At 42.1% G+C, this 17,094-nt stretch overlaps 1 protein-coding gene across 1 annotated transcript; it reads right to left on the bottom strand.

The window, feature by feature from the left end:
- Positions 1-306: 306 nt before the first annotated feature.
- LOC124659111 lies at positions 307-11,439 on the bottom strand. The gene is made up of 20 exons (XM_047197051.1): positions 11,010-11,439; positions 10,075-10,219; positions 9,704-9,965; positions 9,319-9,538; positions 9,091-9,220; positions 8,420-8,632; positions 7,447-8,046; positions 6,981-7,088; positions 6,844-6,906; positions 6,532-6,689; positions 5,659-5,942; positions 5,449-5,570; positions 5,302-5,344; positions 5,108-5,199; positions 4,580-4,628; positions 3,438-3,508; positions 3,219-3,341; positions 1,611-1,705; positions 1,148-1,193; positions 307-592 (listed from the first exon to the last, which is right to left on the bottom strand). The coding sequence occupies exons 2-20, from the start codon at positions 10,213-10,215 to the stop codon at positions 545-547; spliced, it is 2,868 nt and encodes a 955-aa protein (XP_047053007.1). The 5' UTR covers positions 10,216-10,219; positions 11,010-11,439; the 3' UTR covers positions 307-544.
- Between the last annotated feature and the right edge of the window lie 5,655 nt (positions 11,440-17,094).

Below are 17,094 nucleotides of genomic sequence, written 5' to 3'. Positions count from 1 at the left end.
CTCTGCGAGGTAGCCCTATCCAAAGGAGAAATAAATATGTGCAAATTTCGTTAAATAAACTGTGGTGGCTTTTGCAAATCTTACGTCTCTGGTGTACAATGTATTACCAGTTCCACGCATCTGCTGATCTAATAACCACGAACTCATCAGGATTCAGGTATAAACCATGTGGCATTAGCCAATTATAGAGTTCCATAAGTCCACGGACATGCCGAGTCCAGTCTGAAAATGGCATGCTACACCACCTTTGAATCACCTTTATCCTCTTCAGATAGACTTTTGTGGCCCCAAACCACACCTATATCATAGAACAGCTAAGAGAAGTAACTTCATTTCTAGGAAGCTGTATTTACAATGATGAAGCGCTCTCTGTTACAACTCCGAGCGTACCAGGTTCTTCGATATTCGATTACAGAATAATCATGTGGGGATCTCTACAGGAAATATCGTACGACAGCAGACAGAACGGCACACCTATCAGGCTATCACCATGACGCATGTTATGCGCACTCTGAAGAATAGAATATACATTAGCTAGACCAGTCTACTTGAAGAAGAGGCCCTTTTTCCTTCCTCTCCTCTTCTCCAAAGCCTGCAAAATGCGCATCCTCCACATTAGGGTTGAAGGAACAGAGCATAAGGATGACAAAGAATAGAATATTGACAGCAATGTATTCCTTCAAACCATTTGTGGCCACTAAATCACACTTTCTTCTAATAGGGTCTAGTACTAGATAAGATACCACTCTAGCAGGCAGAGCCATCAGCAATATGCGCTATGATGTAGGCTCTACGACCTTAACTAGAAAAGGTAGGTAACCATGAATATGGTAGCAAAGCTTAATATCAATCTAGCTACCTTGAATATCAGCATAGCAGTAGTGGGAAGAATCAAGAGCTTTATAGTTAACTTCAAAGAAAAAGGTGCTAACACTATCAGTGGGAAGATGACAGTAAAATTAAGATTAAAAAATAACCAGCTAATGCGGCCCATCAAACATGCTAAAAATCATATAGTCTCAGTTATAAACTTGAGTAAAGTGGGACCATTACTTCATGATGGCCAAATGGATATTGTCATGGAAATATCAGATAATTAAAGGGATAGTCATATGTAATGCCTTCGGAAAAGATAAAGAGATCATACCATACTTCTGAACAATCTTAACACTAGAACAATCGTATCCCGAGGTCTGCAAAATTGGAATAGACAGTAAGATAAGCAGTATATAGTATATGTTCAGCATGACAGTGTATAACCTCGTCAGTAATAAATATAAACACGACGGCACCACTGGCAGATAATTCTCAAAGCCGAGGATGCAGTGTTGAATTCAAGTTTTGTTTTAATTTCCAGACATTGTACTTGATAAAATCATGAATCTACATACTTCTGATTGTATTAGACAAGTATTTTTTGTTTAAAGAAGTGGTATCTAGGATGGTTTACTAAGGACAGCCAGTACTAGTCCATGCTGCTAAAATATATTTTTTCGAGAAAACGCAAGAGATTTTTCGTTTCATTTTGCTGCTAAAATATATGAAGGGATTTTTAGTTTAACTTTGCATCAAATCTATTACGAAGCAAAAAAACTCAGTTTCGTACTTACGGCGTGTATTCTGCTGGCTTGAGATTATATTCGTTACCATCAGCAGACAGAATCACAAACTCTGTTGCACGCTCGTATCCCCAAGGAATATTAATCTGGAAAACACAGTGTAAACCAAATTATGATTACAGGACCAAATAAATTACTCCCTCCGATCCATAATAATTGCCGAAGTTTTAGTTCAAATTTGGACTAAATTGAACTTAAGCCCCGACACTTATTATGGATCGGAGGGAGTAACTAAATGGTAAAAAAAATTGCTAGTACTCCCTCCGGTTTAAAATAGTTGCCAAAAAATGAATGTATCTACACAATAAAACATGTCTAGATACATCCAATTTTGGGTCATTGTTTTGAACCGGAGGGAGTGGTTAATTTGTCTACAAACATAATTCTGTACAGTCGAATAGCCTACCAGTTTGATAGGAAGGAAGTGTTGTGGGAAGGTTTTAAAACTCATCAGTCGTCACAACTAGGGAACTGATAATACTGTCAAGCGTAACTTGAAGAGCGATCCTATAAGCTAGAACAGAACTCACCACCTAACAGAAAAGTTCCAGAAACAGCCAGTTTGCAGCGGATTCTTTACAGTTGCTTTCTTTTACATAGTATAAGAGACATAGCTATGTCTGTAGTCTGTACGCACGGAATGTAATATGGTCATATATTTGGATATTGGACTGATTAGTCTGAAAAACTTTCCCTTGGGCCAAGCTGATTTGGTCGGCGAAACTTCCGTTGAAGATTAAGATTTTCACGTGGCAATTAGCTAAAGACAAACTCTCCGCTAGCGAGCAAATTGCTAAGAAACACGGCCCCTCCAATGACCAGTGCACGCTATGTGGTAGAACCGAAACTGCAGATCATATTTTCTTTGATTGTTTCCTAGCTAAGTTCTTGTGGAGTGGCATTAGAGAGATCCTTGGGGTCCAGTGGGACCCGAGCTCTTTGCCTAGTTCTTCCAGATCCTTCAAAGGCTGAAGGGTAGGGAGCGGAGGGTTATTTGGCTTCTATTTCCGGCTCAATCTTTGAACGATTTGCAACAAATTTACGACTGAGTCTATCTTTCCACGTTAACCGTCTAACTGTGTTCATAAAAGTATCATCATGTTGCAGCTGTGGTCTGCTCAGGGCTAGGGAGAACGATATGGTGGAGTTCCTGGTGGCGGCACTTCAACAAGTTTACACTCGCATCCGAACTTCGCCAACGAGGAGCTCCTAGTTACCTTTAGCTTTACCCTCTGAGAGTGTTCCTTCGTCCATGTATCCTGTGGCTGTGGGCTGCTGTTGTTGTTGTGTGAACTATGCTGCCTTGGGTGTGTCGAATGCTGCTATGGGTTGCAAGACATTCTGCTTTATCAATTTAAAGCTGGGCTATATGCCTGTTATCTAAAAATTTGAAGCATCTGGGATTCGAATATCATTTTGCTTGCCAGATTTATTTCAAAGTGATTATTGGTGACACCTACATACCACTGGTTTTCCTCCACGAAAATGAACGTTGCTACTCAGGTACGGAAGGAACTAACAGAACCCATTGCCAATCCTATATTTAGATCCCATTTCTGGAAAGAAAGGAATACTGCTAAAGAAAGAGTAGGGACATACAGAAGATGCTTGCTGGAATTTCTCCGTGAGAACAACATCACGCTGCCTGTTACATTTAATGCTGTAACCTTCCCTCTTTATTTCCAAAACAGCTGGTTTCCACATGTCTAAGAATCTCACCTGCTGTTACAAGATTTAACGTTTTAAACAGTTGCCTGGTATCACAAAGAAGTAGCAAGAATATTATTGATGGATAGTTGTGAAGTACAGTAAACATACAGGTATCTGGACTGCATAAGACACATGCCCAACTTCAAGAGTTCTCTTAATAAGTTCCTTTGTTTCAGGATCTGCCACAAAGATGGTTACTCAAGTTATTTTTCTCGAGAAAACACAATGACATTGCGTTTCTTTACATTGCAAGGAAGAAGAGTACAAGCCTCCTAGGAGGGGTTCAAATTGTGCAAAGCACTACTACAATACAACTTATCAGTATCACAGTCACACAATCACATGTCTTGCACCAAAACAACAGAAGTGCCCAGGTTTAGGGGAGTTAAGGATATGTAGAGGTCAAATATAGAAATGTTGAACCATACTTAAAAGTCCCTTCAAGTCGCACCAGATTTCAAGCTGGTTCAACCTGTCAACTGGATTCTTTGTTGCGAAATGTGGTATAGTGTTGCCATACTTAATTTGGTTTCAACATGTCATTATTTTACTAATGTATGGTCCGCTGTGGAATTTAACATAGTGGGATACATCATATAACCCATCATCAGAGTGATTTTGGAGAAACCATTCTACACAGTTCCTATTGTAAAGGCCTTCCGTTTTGCACACTGGCTAATATAATGTTAGTTTGGCATACAAACTTAATGCAGATAAACTGTATGAGCATATTGGCTCAATACACATAAGTTATCCACAGCAGGTGTGTATGTCTACTAATTGTGTTTTAATATCACTGTTCCTCTGCAACAATTAACTGGATTTTTATCTTTAAAAGTTCCATCGCGGTATATCACTCTTCTGCGATGCTAGTAATTCCACATTCCATACAAAATATGAGGCGCATAAGTGAAAGCCAGTATGAAGTTTAAAGTTGTAACATGTAATAACGCTTGAGGATCAACCTGTATGTGGCTTTGGACCTGACATTAGCCTATATTGATTTAACATTTCACGGTTCATATTTTCTAAACTATTTTGATTTGTAAGCATATTTTTCCTGTTCTGAAGTTAGGAATATGCTGACCTCTGATTCACATGTAAACTGGTTAGTTATCAGCTATTTTACAAGCACACACTGACTACTACGATAGATACACTTAGAACCAACAAATAATTAAAACAATAAGATACATGTAAGAAAAGGTTAAAGTGAAAATGGAAGAGCATGTTAACAATTCAGTACTCACCGCAAGTAATTTTTGCTTGGTCGTTAGCATAAACCTTGATAACCTCACCCTATAATAGGAAACAGGAAGGTTTCAAAACAAAACCGAAAATTTTAACACTGTAATAGTACCAACTTGCAAATCATTTCCGAGAGAAATTTAACAATATAGCAGATCTCATCCATCTAAGATCACAGTAACATCACATCTTGTTGATTTCAATATTTCATCATTTGAAGAAATAACTTACTATTAAACACAGGCTGAATTTTGTCTCAAACTGACTGGACTGTCTGGGCATTCTGAATCTCCACAAATATATACGAAAAGAAACAAGAGTATTTGTATTATTTAGTGGAAACTATCTAGTTATCTAGTAACCAATCTGAGATCTAAGAAATCAGAACAGGGAAATGATAATTAATCATTAAAAAACCTCTGGTTTGTCATTTCAAAAGGAATACAAAAATAGATAGCCCCATGATTTCCCAGAGTGTTAGAAAAATACAGCAGTATAGCATAAAGATCAGCGTATGGAAAACTGGTTACCTTTCTTTTTCTGTCATCTAGGGGTTGGACCTCAATGACTAGTAAAGTGTCCACATCATCGGCAGTAACTAAATAATTAGGTTGCCTTGCTCCTATAACAAAAAAAAAATTCCATAGTAGTGACATCATGATATGAGTAACAAGGGCACAAACCTTAAACTCATTTATTATCCATAACACACAAAAAATAGTACCTTCTATGAATCTTACAGAGCCATCTTCTAAATGCCGCATCCACTGAACATGCATAAAGAGTTGCAAAACTGAAAATCTGAACTAAACCGATATAATGTGATAGAAAAGTAATTTTGTTATTCAAAATGTGTATCTATCAAGCGCACCTCAAAATTACAACTTGTTGTTCCATCAATGGAGTATCCACATGCTTGTAGTTCTCGCCCAGGAAAAGCTTCACCCGTAATTCGAAGGCCTTCTATGCCTGGCAATGGATCATCCTCTGCAGCTGCATATTCACAAAATGGCATCTACTTTGAGATTAAATGAAACGTTAAAAAAATGTGATTATAGGAACTTAACCCCATATTAACTACCGTCAGAGAAAGGGAAGCCAGGCTCCTCGGGAACAGTAGGAACATAGGGATATGAAGGATTTGTTTCCTCGGGGACAGATGCTAAATTAGGTGAGTCTCCAGGACCCCATTGAGCAGAAGTTTCTCGCACATGTTGGGCTTCAGCACCCACAGAACCATCCAAGAGATCGCTTCTACTAATGCCCTTGAATGGTGGGTTTTGGCTCCGGGGATCAAAATCAAATTGGACAGTATGAGAATCATGTTGAGATGCTTGTGTAGAAATGTCGTTCCTAAATTGGTTGCTGCAAACATGAAGTCATAGTAATGTTTAGTACTCTAGTTATGCCTAAATAAGTAAATATAATATGAACACTTACTAACAGACATAGTTTGCTAAACCTTCCGTGGCAACAGTGTAAGTATATCAAAATAATGAAACGGTGATAGAACTGAGAAAGCAAAATGTGCAAACATTCATGAAGTTAACGTTTATAAGTTATCCAAGAAATTGAAACAATTATGAGATGGCCCTTCCACACTAGTCTATCTCAAAACACCATTGATAAAAAAAAATAGAAGTGTTTATGTCTGTTTTTCTTTATCTAGCCTTTTAAATTTTTTATTTTTCTATTTTGCTTTTCCTTCATGGTTGCTTATCCTAAAGTCGTGAATAACCAGCCAATTTACTAAGCTGATGCTGGTTCTTAGCCCTAGCCTTCTTTCTTTCTGTCATTCTTTTATGTCCCTTTTTTGCTTCTTTCCCCCCTTTGGTTGCCTCCAAATTTATAGCCACAAAAAAAATGCCAACTTAAGCATGCAAAATAACACTGTTAAAGAGCAAAAGGTAACTTAGGAAGGTAAACTGTTAAGCTCCGAAAGGATAGGCACTACCTGCTTGAAAGAGATGTCCTTTCTCTGTAATCATGAACAATATTTCTTGCAGGAACCTCACTTGGAATTACTTGACCGTTTTTGTTTGCTAATACACTCCAATCAGCTCTACCTTCAACAGGGGAAGATATTGGAGATTGTACCTGAGGATATGGTGCCTGGGGCACGATCATAGTTGTCAGAATCATGATTCTACTATGCGATTCTATGACTTTACGACCCAAATTGACTTGACCGATTCAACGATTCTGCTAAGTAGAATCTAAGATTTTACAATTCTAAAAGTTAAGATCCTACGGTTTGCGATCCTACCACAGAGGTTCCGATCCGATTCAAAATCAAGATTCTAACAACATTGTCAGTACTGTTTTTGCTCTGGGAAAATAAAGAGTTAGAGAAGTATTTGTTGCAAGAGTAATCAAAAAAGTATTAAGCTATAGCAAAGTCACCAATACTTTTCCAACAGGATCTTTAGGTGACTGTACAGGAAGACTGGTCTTATTTGGCAATTCAGTTTGCCATGGGGTAATCTGGTACTGTGACTCCTGAACTTTCTCCTGCAACATCCAAGATTGCACAAAAGGCAACTTCAAACTTCTGTAAAAAAAGTATCAGCAGTAAGCTCTGCAACCATGTAGCAGATATAATCCATCTAACATTACACAAACATCGCATCTTGTTCATTTTAATATTTCATCATTTGAAGAAAGAAATTTAAGAAAAAAACACAGGTTGGATTTTATCTCAAACTGACTGGACTGTCAGACATTCTGGATCTCAACAAATATTTACGATAGTGGAACTCAATCAGGATGAATTTGAATTATCGACGCTCATCTACAATCAAAGATCATTTGCGGTAACCACTGGCTGAATACATGTAGTTTTGCAAGTTAGTATTCTTAATCAACTCACCTCACTGCTTTTTTCACTTGCTTCGTGTGGCTCACTGGACTCCTTTTCTGACTCTCGATGATTATGACTGCATGTGCTTGACATGCACATGGGCGTTAGCAACAAATACTCCTGGGACTTCTTCACGTTCCCTGTTGTACCATCTATCTTAATGTTGGACATGTCTTCAGTGATACTGTGCAGTATGAGTTCCTTGCTTACTATGGTGCTCTCTTCTGTATGAAAAACAACAGCCAAGTTCATCGCATCAACCAAAGAACTCTCTTTATTGAACATGTTTATAGTTATATCCTCAGCTGAAAGACCATTCACTTTGGTGCTCCACACAATGAACTCGTCAGCACGCTGCATATCCCATGGTGCCTTGTGCTGTGGGTGCAATGTTACGTCAACACTGCACTTAGATTGTGGTGGCACAATGCCTTTGTTTGGCTGCATGCCGTATGGAAGGGGGCTCATCTTTTGGATGTTGAAGGCAATGTAAGCATCGGTCTGGTTGGTTAGCTCAAGTGAGCATGATATCTGCTTGTTAATCTCAAAAGGAAAATGCAGCTCGAGTGGTTCAACCCCAAGCATATCATCCTCTGAGTAAGGGCTTATCTGCAAGAAACAACAATCTAAATATTACGAACCACGAGTCCATGAATATAGTATAAATATTCCCTGCCTAACCACTTTTTGCCTCAGACAAAATACTTGCTACCAATTTCTTCCTTCTCAGGTGTTTTAGAAGCTTTACTTTCAAACTTGTAAAGCTTTGATCATCAACCTTCTAAAAAAAATCATACTATTTCATTTTTAAAATATCTTCAGGGGAAATATAATTGATAAATAATAATACCACGTGCAGAAGACCATGAGAACAACATAATGAGGAACATGTGTTTTACAAACAAAAACAGAAGAAAGCAGCAGAGGAAACTAGTCTACAGATAATTAATAGGACTCTTGAGGATACATGTACGAGTTTTACCTGCCCAAATGTATATCCACAATCATCACTGAATTTACCATTAACACCTTCTATTTCTCTGATATCATGTATCATATCCCATATAAAAGGCCGTTTGCACGGGTCAATTTCCTGGCAGAGCAACCCAATATCCATGCATTTTGCTACTTGTTGGTAAATCAATGGTGTTTCCTTCCCTGTTTTTTTCCATCTGTGCCTCCATTTTCTAAGTACCTGTCGTTCCACATTATGTGACATAGAATAAGCCGAAATGTTAACTAAAATATCAAGGTGAATGTTCATCCAGTTTATCTTCTACACAGCCCATTGGTGCCTCCAAATTCAGATCATGTGCAAGGGAGGTGATGGTGGCATGTACCACAAAGAAGTTAGAAGAGGAGCTAGATTCATAAGATCAACACAATGTGAATGTACTTGGATTTGTAACAAAATATTACCATGTCATTAGTCACATTAATCACAATGTATCTCTCATTTTGTGGTTTAGTGGGAGATACGAGTGCAGACAATCACAAGGTTTATTTTTCTTTCAGTATCTTAGCAAAATATGTCGTAAAATACTAAGTATGAACAATAAGTAGTACAGAGAAAATTGTAACAATATGCAAAGGCAAAAATTTAGAGTATTTCTAAAGGGGGCTATCTCCAGAGTGAGATAAAAGCACTCTTACATTGTTCTTATTATTATCAGGGATACCCTTCGCTCCAGTCACCAGTTCGGTGATTACAATGCCCAAACTAAACATGTCTGATTTGAATGACATCTTGCCATTCAATAGGTATTCTGGAGCACAATATCCTCTGCATATGAATTTGATAGATTGATTGATTATGGCATAAGAGAAGGTAAGATGTTAAATGCCAGGAAAAACAGTGGGTTCTTTTGGTGTATAGCTTACAGTGATCCACAACGGTCTTCGCTCATGGTTTCTGATTTTTCATCGAGCCTTGATAAACCAAAATCCGTAATTTTTGGCCTCATTTGATTATCTAAAAGTATATTGGCAGGTTTCAAATCCATATGATATATATGCTTTTCCTTGTGCAGATGATGCAACCCTTCGCATATACCCTTGATTATTTGGTAACGTGTATTCCATTCTAGTCCCCTTAATTCATCTGCATAAAAAAGGAGTAGTATTGAAGCACGAAATGTTCCTTTGTTCATGATAGCACTGAAGGATGTATAGCAACATTTGTATTTTTATATGGTGGCAAAAAGGATAGATGTGAAAGAAAAGATAAATAACCACAAGAACTACTTCACATGCAAAAGTTATATACCAGTAATATGATTTTTTAGGCTTCCATTGCTGATATACTCAAAACAGAGCAATCTTTCTCTCATCTCAGCGTAAATATGTTGTCTTGACCCTTCAATTTTTATTGCTGTATGTTCTGTGCTAGCACAGAATCCAAGAAACCGTACCACATTTTGATGATTAATCGTCAACAGGCTATCAACTTCACGATAAAATAGTTTCTCGTCAATGGAATGGTTGTTCCTGATCCTCTTCACAGCAACAACCCCGTTTGGAAGGACACCCTGTTTAACTTTTCTTTTGAGCATTGATTAAGAACAAAATCGTTTTCTCTCTGAGAGATTAGAAAGTAGATGTGCCCAAACATGCATGTTCCTTTTAAGTAAATGTTACCTTATAAACTATTGCAAATCCACCGTGACCAACTACTCGATCTTCAGAAAAATTCTTTGTGATATTCTTCAAAAGCGCAAATGGCAGATTCGTCGGTTTCTCTCTTCCATCAAGTATATGCACTAGAATATCAGACTCCATCTGCCTGTTGTCCAATCACATACACTTTCAGCATTGAGCATTGTAGAAAAAAAAATTGTTCCTAATAGAGCACAGTTGCAAGGGATAACATACACAATGACCAGACCAGTCTTTTCCCCACAGCATAACAATTTTACAACACAACTGTCTACATTAAAACTTCTGTGCCAACTAATATTTATGGCAACACTATTTTAAGAATGTTACTGATCTCCTAGATATTGAAATAAACAGTTATTTATTTAAACTATGTTTTTACAATAATATTCTCACAGATGATGCGAGCAAGCATTGCAACAAGAAAATGCTACCTACCTGAGACTTAGTCCTTTGGGTGTATGACACAGAGGAGAATGAATTTGAACACAGTCTAGACTTCTGAATCATAATTTTTAGCAGATTTGTATGGCCCCAAGGCCATCGAAATTTGGCTGTATCTAGTAATATAATTGCAAGTTCAAAAAATCCACGGAAAGTTTCTTTCCTCAAATTAAATGCATAGCAAAGGCACCTTTTAGGAGCAACTGATCCCAACAGAAACATACAAGTAGTGCATTATTTTTTTCTTAAATTCATACTTCCTTGGCATACCTTACTTGCTGTACAACGCTCTATGTTACTACAAACAATTTATTATATGTAGGGTCTCTTATACATATCAAAACAAACTACTATGTGTGATCTCTACAAGATAACAAGTCAACGTTTCATTTACTTTTCAGATCGGACAGTGTCTAGCAGGAATGCAGGATAGAGAAGAACGTATTCAGCAAATTAGGAGCTGGAGCACTAACCTGGAAGATCCGTAGAGATGCAGCTACCTGTGCAGAGAGGCGGGGAAGAAGATGAGAGCCGATTCCACCACCTACCAGGCTAGGGCTGCGTAGAAATGAAGAGAGGGGCAAAAGAGACGCTAAAGTACGCACGAGAGGCTGAAGATGAAAGTGGATTCCACATTTCCACCACCTACCAGGCTAAAGTACAAGTGAGTGCGGTTTCAGAAGAACAAACAGAGAAGGCCGCATAATTGACAACTTGAGATAAGGACGAAAATGATGGCTGACAGTGACAGGTCCAGCCAAGAACTACACCGTTGTTCAGCACTAAAATATGGGGGAAACTTTGAATTCTTACTAGTACATTGTTTTTAACTGCAATTTAGCAAACCATTCCTGCAATCAATCGTGCCACGGCCAGCTCAATTTGTGGTGGGATTCGTACACATCACTCCAGACAAACTCAAGTACTGAAAGTTCAGAAAACAATTGCAGAGGCAACAGGGTGAAGAACGCGAGCACTACCTGCACCAGGTGCCCTCCCTCCCAGCAGCACGGCGGCGTATCATTCTCGGCAATGGAAGCCGCATTGCTCCCGCTCATGGCTAGCTCCGTTGTCGCCGCCCTCGGTTGGATTGGGGGAAGAAGAAGCACCTCGGTTGAACAGGCCAGAGAGCAGGGCAAAGAAACACGCCAGCGAATATGGGCGTATCGGGATGACATGGGCTTGTCAGTCTGAATGGGTGATGGCTATATTTACTCCCCCAATCTATAATAAATTTAGTACTGCTTCAGTATAAATAGATATATGAAAACTTGAAACTTATATTACGAGCATCCTTGTGTGGGTATTAGTATGCTACAAAATCAGATTTTTTTTTTTGAGTACCCAAATGCTCTCTCTCTCTTATACCCATATCACATTTGAGAAGCTAAATTTTGAGTATTCTCTTGGAGATGTCCTTAGCGTGCAAAAATCTCGACATATACTAAAATACTCTGTCTATTGTCATGGATTTTTCAAGATATACATGTATCTAAACATATTTTAGTGTGAATAGATATACGTGAATCTAGACAAATTGGTAACATCTAATTTCGAACAGAGGGAGTAATGCTTCCCTATATATTAGAATATAATACATAAATAAAAAGTGTACATAAAAAATATTAAAATATTCCTATATTAATGTCCGTATACATAAAAAATAATAGTTTACATACTTAAGAATTAATGTTTACTCATAATATGTAAAGTTGATATTCGAAATAAAATGTCTCCGTATTTGTAGAAAATGTTCGCGTATCTATGTAAAAGGGGATTAAAATTTATTTATGTATTGCAGAAAAAGTGAAAAACGAATTGAGAAATAAAATAATAAAAGGGATAAAAGGAAAAAAAATGCAGGCGAGTCGGGGTGCGCGGACGTCTTCCCGGATTGAGCAAGACAAGACGGGAAATACACCCACGCAGAACATCACAAGTCGGTAAGAAAAACCGCGCCCATCGGCCCGGATTGAGGGAGACGAGACTCAGAACATCGCCAGTTGGTAAGGAAAACCGCGCCCGCTCACAATCTCAAAGACAAGTTTTGTCCGGGCCTTCTCCAAATTGTGTGTGGCGTGCTGAGCTCGTCCGTGGTCCATATCCCTCAGGGTAATTTGGTGGCCGGTCAATCAGGTTGAAAGTTAAAGTTGCAAAATTCAAAAAAAAAAATTCAAACAAAAAGTTAAAGTTACTCAGAAGTATTGGAATGCTCTCCAGACCAATTGGCTTGAGTGAGACAGAGAATAGTGGTACTATGTGTGTGAGCGTGAAATTCGTGGTGAAGCGTTATTTAGGCTAGGGAGCAAACTCTGCGAGGTAGCCCTATCCAAAGGAGAAATAAATATGTGCAAATTTCGTTAAATAAACTGTGGTGGCTTTTGCAAATCCTACGAGTCTGGTGTACAACGTATTACTGTTAGATTATATGTTTCGGTTAAGTTAGACTTGTAACGTAAGCTAGGGTTTTAGGCTTAGTCGGTTGGCTCTACTATTTATATCCCTTGTACCCCAAACAGTTTTGTATCAATTGTGAGACATAATACAATCTTACATGGTATCGGACTAATCGATCCCGACCTATGGCGCCGCTGCTAAGCCGCCGCCGCCGCCGCCCGGTTACTTCGACCGGCCAGCCAAGGCCGCCGCCGCCGCCGAGGCCTCGGCCTCTTCTACCCATCCCACGGCTACTCCTCTCTCCTACACGTACACCATAGCCGATGTCACCCCCTTCATACCTATTACTTTAGATCTTGCCCAACACAACTACTACCATTGGCGCCACCTCTTTGAGGTTCACCTCGGCGCCGCAACCTCCGTCATCACATCGCCGCCGACGCCCCCCTCGTCCTGACGACGCTCGCTGGATCACAGATGGTCTCGCCATCATCCAATGGATCTACACACGCGTGTCCACGGAGATTTTCAATCTCGTTTTCCGTGAGGCCGCCACCGCCGCCGCCCTCTGGGCGTCCCTCGCGCCGCCTCTTCCAGGACAACGCCGACGCCCGGATCAACAACCTCCACTCCGCGATCCGCAACACCCCTCGGGGGACTCCTCGCTCGGCGTCTACCGTCGCCGCATCCAGCACGATGGCGGATGAGCTCCGCGAACTAGGCGATCCTATGCCCGATCGCCAGCTTATCAACATCCTTCTCCAAGGGCTCGGCGACCGGTTCAAGACTCAAGCGGTCATGATTCCCTTCATGCAGCCTCGCCCTTCCTTCAAGGAGATCCGGTCCCTCGCCGCGAACGCCGATGATGACCTCACACGGCGGGAGGCGCGGCCTCACGTCTTCGCCGCCTCCACCCGGCCGCCCCTCGCCGCCTACTCCCGCACCGGCAGGCCCGACGAGCCAGCCCACCGCCGCGGCAGACCCCCGGTACCGTTTCCAGCCTCGGCCGGGCAGCCTCCTCCCGGGCCGGCGTCCCGGCCCCAACTACAAGGGCAAGAATCCGATGTACCGGCCGCCGCGATCTGCCACTCCTCCAGCCCGCCTCGACGCCCGCGCCAAGCACCGCCGCTCCTCCCACTTGGCGCCCGCCACCGGCGGCACCGACGCCGCGCCAGCGACCCGCCGCGCCGCCTACCCGGCGCCCTCCTCATGATCCCCGGACCGGCATGGTTCAGTGCTTGGTCCATGCCCCGGGCGGCCCCTCTCCGATCGGCGCTCCTCCGGCTTACACGGGTGCTCGGGCGCCGGGTCTTCGCCCCCACACCGGTTCCCCCGGACTCCTCGGCCAGCGCGCCCCGCCGAACGCCTACCACGCCGCCCCGACCTACTACGACGGGGGGATGCCATACATGCCATATCAGCACCCCCAGATGTTTCAGCCTTCGCCTGTCCTCATGCCGCCTGCTCCAACTGCCCCGCTGCATCAACCGACCTCCGAGACCAATCTGCGTTCTTGCAGGCCATGAACAACTTCGCTGCCCAGGGAAACTCAGGTATGGACTGGATTTTCGATTCCGGTGCTTCTAGTCACATGTCTGCTTCTAGTAATATGCTGTCAAATTTTTCCACCACACCACTTTCATCCATAGTCCTAGGAAACGGCACTACTATACCTATATATTGCACCGGCCAAACCACCATACCTACACCCACCAAACAACTCCTCCTACGTGATGTCACCCGCGCTAATCAAAAACTTAATTTCTGTTCGTCAGTTCACCCGTGAAAATCTTGTTTCTATGGAATTTGATCCGTTTGGTTTATCTGTGAAGGACTACCAGACCAAAGCGGAGATCGCTCGGTTCAATAGCTCCGGCGACCTCTACACTCTCCATGGCGCCGCCACCCACGACCCACCCACCTCCATGGCGGCGTCCGTCGACCTCTGGCATCACCGTCTCGGCCACCCCCACCACGCTACCTTGTCTTCTATACTTAGCGAATTTTCAATAAATTGTAATAAGGATAGTCATAATACCTCCATGTGTCCCTCTTGTCAGCAAGGAAAACATGTTCGCTTGCCCTTTAGTTCCTCTACTACCGTTAGTACCTTTTCTTTTGAACTTTTGCACTGCGATTTATGGACATCTCCCCATACTAGTGTCTCTCGGCTTTAAATATTATCTAGTCGTTCTAGACGACTTCACACACTTTGTCTGGACTTTTCCTTTACGCAACAAATCAGACGTACACACCATTTTCCTAAACTTCCAAAAATATGTCGCCACACACTTCTTTCTTCCCATTAAATTTATCCAATGTGACAACGGCAAAGAATTTGATAACTTTCAAAACCGAAACTTCTTTCTTCAACATGGCATTCTTCTCCGATTTTCATGCCCATACACTTCACCTCAAAACGGCAAGGCAGAATGCTCGCTTCGCACAATAAACGACATCATTCGCACCCTTTTAATCCACTCCTCAATGCCACCAAAATTCTGGGCCGAAGCCTTACGCACAGCCACTTACTTACTTAACATCCGGCCTCACAAGTCCAATACAAACTCTACACCATTCTACTCTCTTTATCTTAGTCATCCCAACTACTCTAACTTCGCGTCTTTGGCTGTCTTTGTTTTCCAAACACTGCCACCATCTCCACCAACAAACTATCACCTCGCTCCATTCCCTGTGTCTTTCTAGGATACTCTGATGAACACAAGGGTTATCGCTGCCTGGATCTCGTCTCTGGCCGCGTCCACATCTCTCGACACGTCACTTTTTCCAAGCATATCTTCCCTTTCTCCACACGGACACCCTCCCAAACTCCCATTGACCCATCGCCTACCCTACATCATCCCATAGCTCACCCCGCTAGGTTTCCTCACCACTACACCGCTCCTACCGCCACCCCAGCGCCCTCCTCGCCTGCCGCGGCAGTCCCTTCAGCCGACTCCACTGCCGCGACAGCGGGGTCGGCTGCTTCCTCTGCCGAGTCCACACCTCCACCCGATACACCCATCTCCCCCGCCGCTCCATCTCCACCTATTCCACCATCTTCGACGTCTGACTCATCCGCTGCGCCTGACGTCGTTGTTCATCCCACTCCACCTCTACCACCCCATGCTGTTCCTACCCAAGCTCCCACAAATGATCACCCAATGCGCACTCGGGCCAAAACGGGATTTCACGTTCCAAAAGGGCCGCGTCTCAATCTTCATGCCACCACTTCTCCGATCTCCCCCATCCCTAAAACATACAAAAGTGCTCTTCTCGATCCTAACTGGGCTGCCGCTATGCGTGATGAGTTTTCTGCTCTCATTCACAATGATACATGGCGCCTCGTTCCTCGCCCTGTCGGTGCAAATATTGTTTCCGGCAAATGGGTTTTCCGCCAAAAATTTCTCTCCGACAGAACTCTCTCTCGCTACAAGGCTCGCTGGGTTTGTCGTGGTTTCTCTCAGCAGCACGGCATCTACTACGACGAGACCTTCTCTCCTGTTGTCAAGCCTAGCACTATTCGCACTGTTCTTAGCATCGCCACTTCCTCGTCTTGGCCCATTCACCAACTCGATGTCAAAAATGCCTTTCTTCATGGTGCTCTCCAAGAAACTGTTTATTGTCAACAACCTTTAGGCTTCGAAGACTCCTCTCGCTCCCGATCATGTTTGTCTCCTTCAAAAATCTCTTTATGGTCTCAAACAAGCCCCTAGGGCTTGGTTCCAACGTTTTTCAACTTACATTCAAACAATCGGTTTCACTCCCTCTCTCACCGACACCTCTCTTTTTGTCTATCACACTTCCACACACACAGCCTTATCTTCTTCTTTATGTTGATGATATTATTCTCACTCGCTTCCACTAAGACCTTTCTTGATCATATTATTACACTCGCTTAACTCTGAATTCTCTATGACTGATCTTGGTGTGCTTCATCATTTTCTTGGCATCACCGTTACACGTGACTCTAATGGTCTTTTTCTTTCCCAACGTCGAGTACATTCTAGATCTTCTCAACCGCGCAGGCATGATTGATCGTCGACTCTGCTCGTACACCTGTTGACACTAGCGCCAAACTCTCTACCGATGGCGAACCATTCTCGGACCCAACTCTCTACCGTAGCATTGCGGGTGCACTACAATATCTTACTCTAACAC

Source organism: Lolium rigidum, chromosome 6 (assembly GCF_022539505.1).
Source record: "Lolium rigidum isolate FL_2022 chromosome 6, APGP_CSIRO_Lrig_0.1, whole genome shotgun sequence".
Taxonomy (NCBI): domain Eukaryota; kingdom Viridiplantae; phylum Streptophyta; class Magnoliopsida; order Poales; family Poaceae; genus Lolium; species Lolium rigidum.
Note: the sequence above shows the minus strand (reverse complement) of the source record. Positions and strands in the feature narration are given on the sequence as shown.

Excerpts from the sequence above, each read along its gene's own strand:
- LOC124659111 (XM_047197051.1), bottom strand. The coding sequence starts at position 10,215 with ATGGAGTCTGATATTCTAGTGCATATACTTGATGGAAGAGAGAAACCG. Across the intron at positions 9,539-9,703 it reads CCTAAAAAATCATATTACTG|ATGAATTAAGGGGACTAGAA; the intron begins GTATATAACTTT and ends TTTTTTATGCAG. Across the intron at positions 1,706-3,218 it reads AATTCCAGCAAGCATCTTCT|ATTAATATTCCTTGGGGATA; the intron begins GTATGTCCCTAC and ends TGTGTTTTCCAG.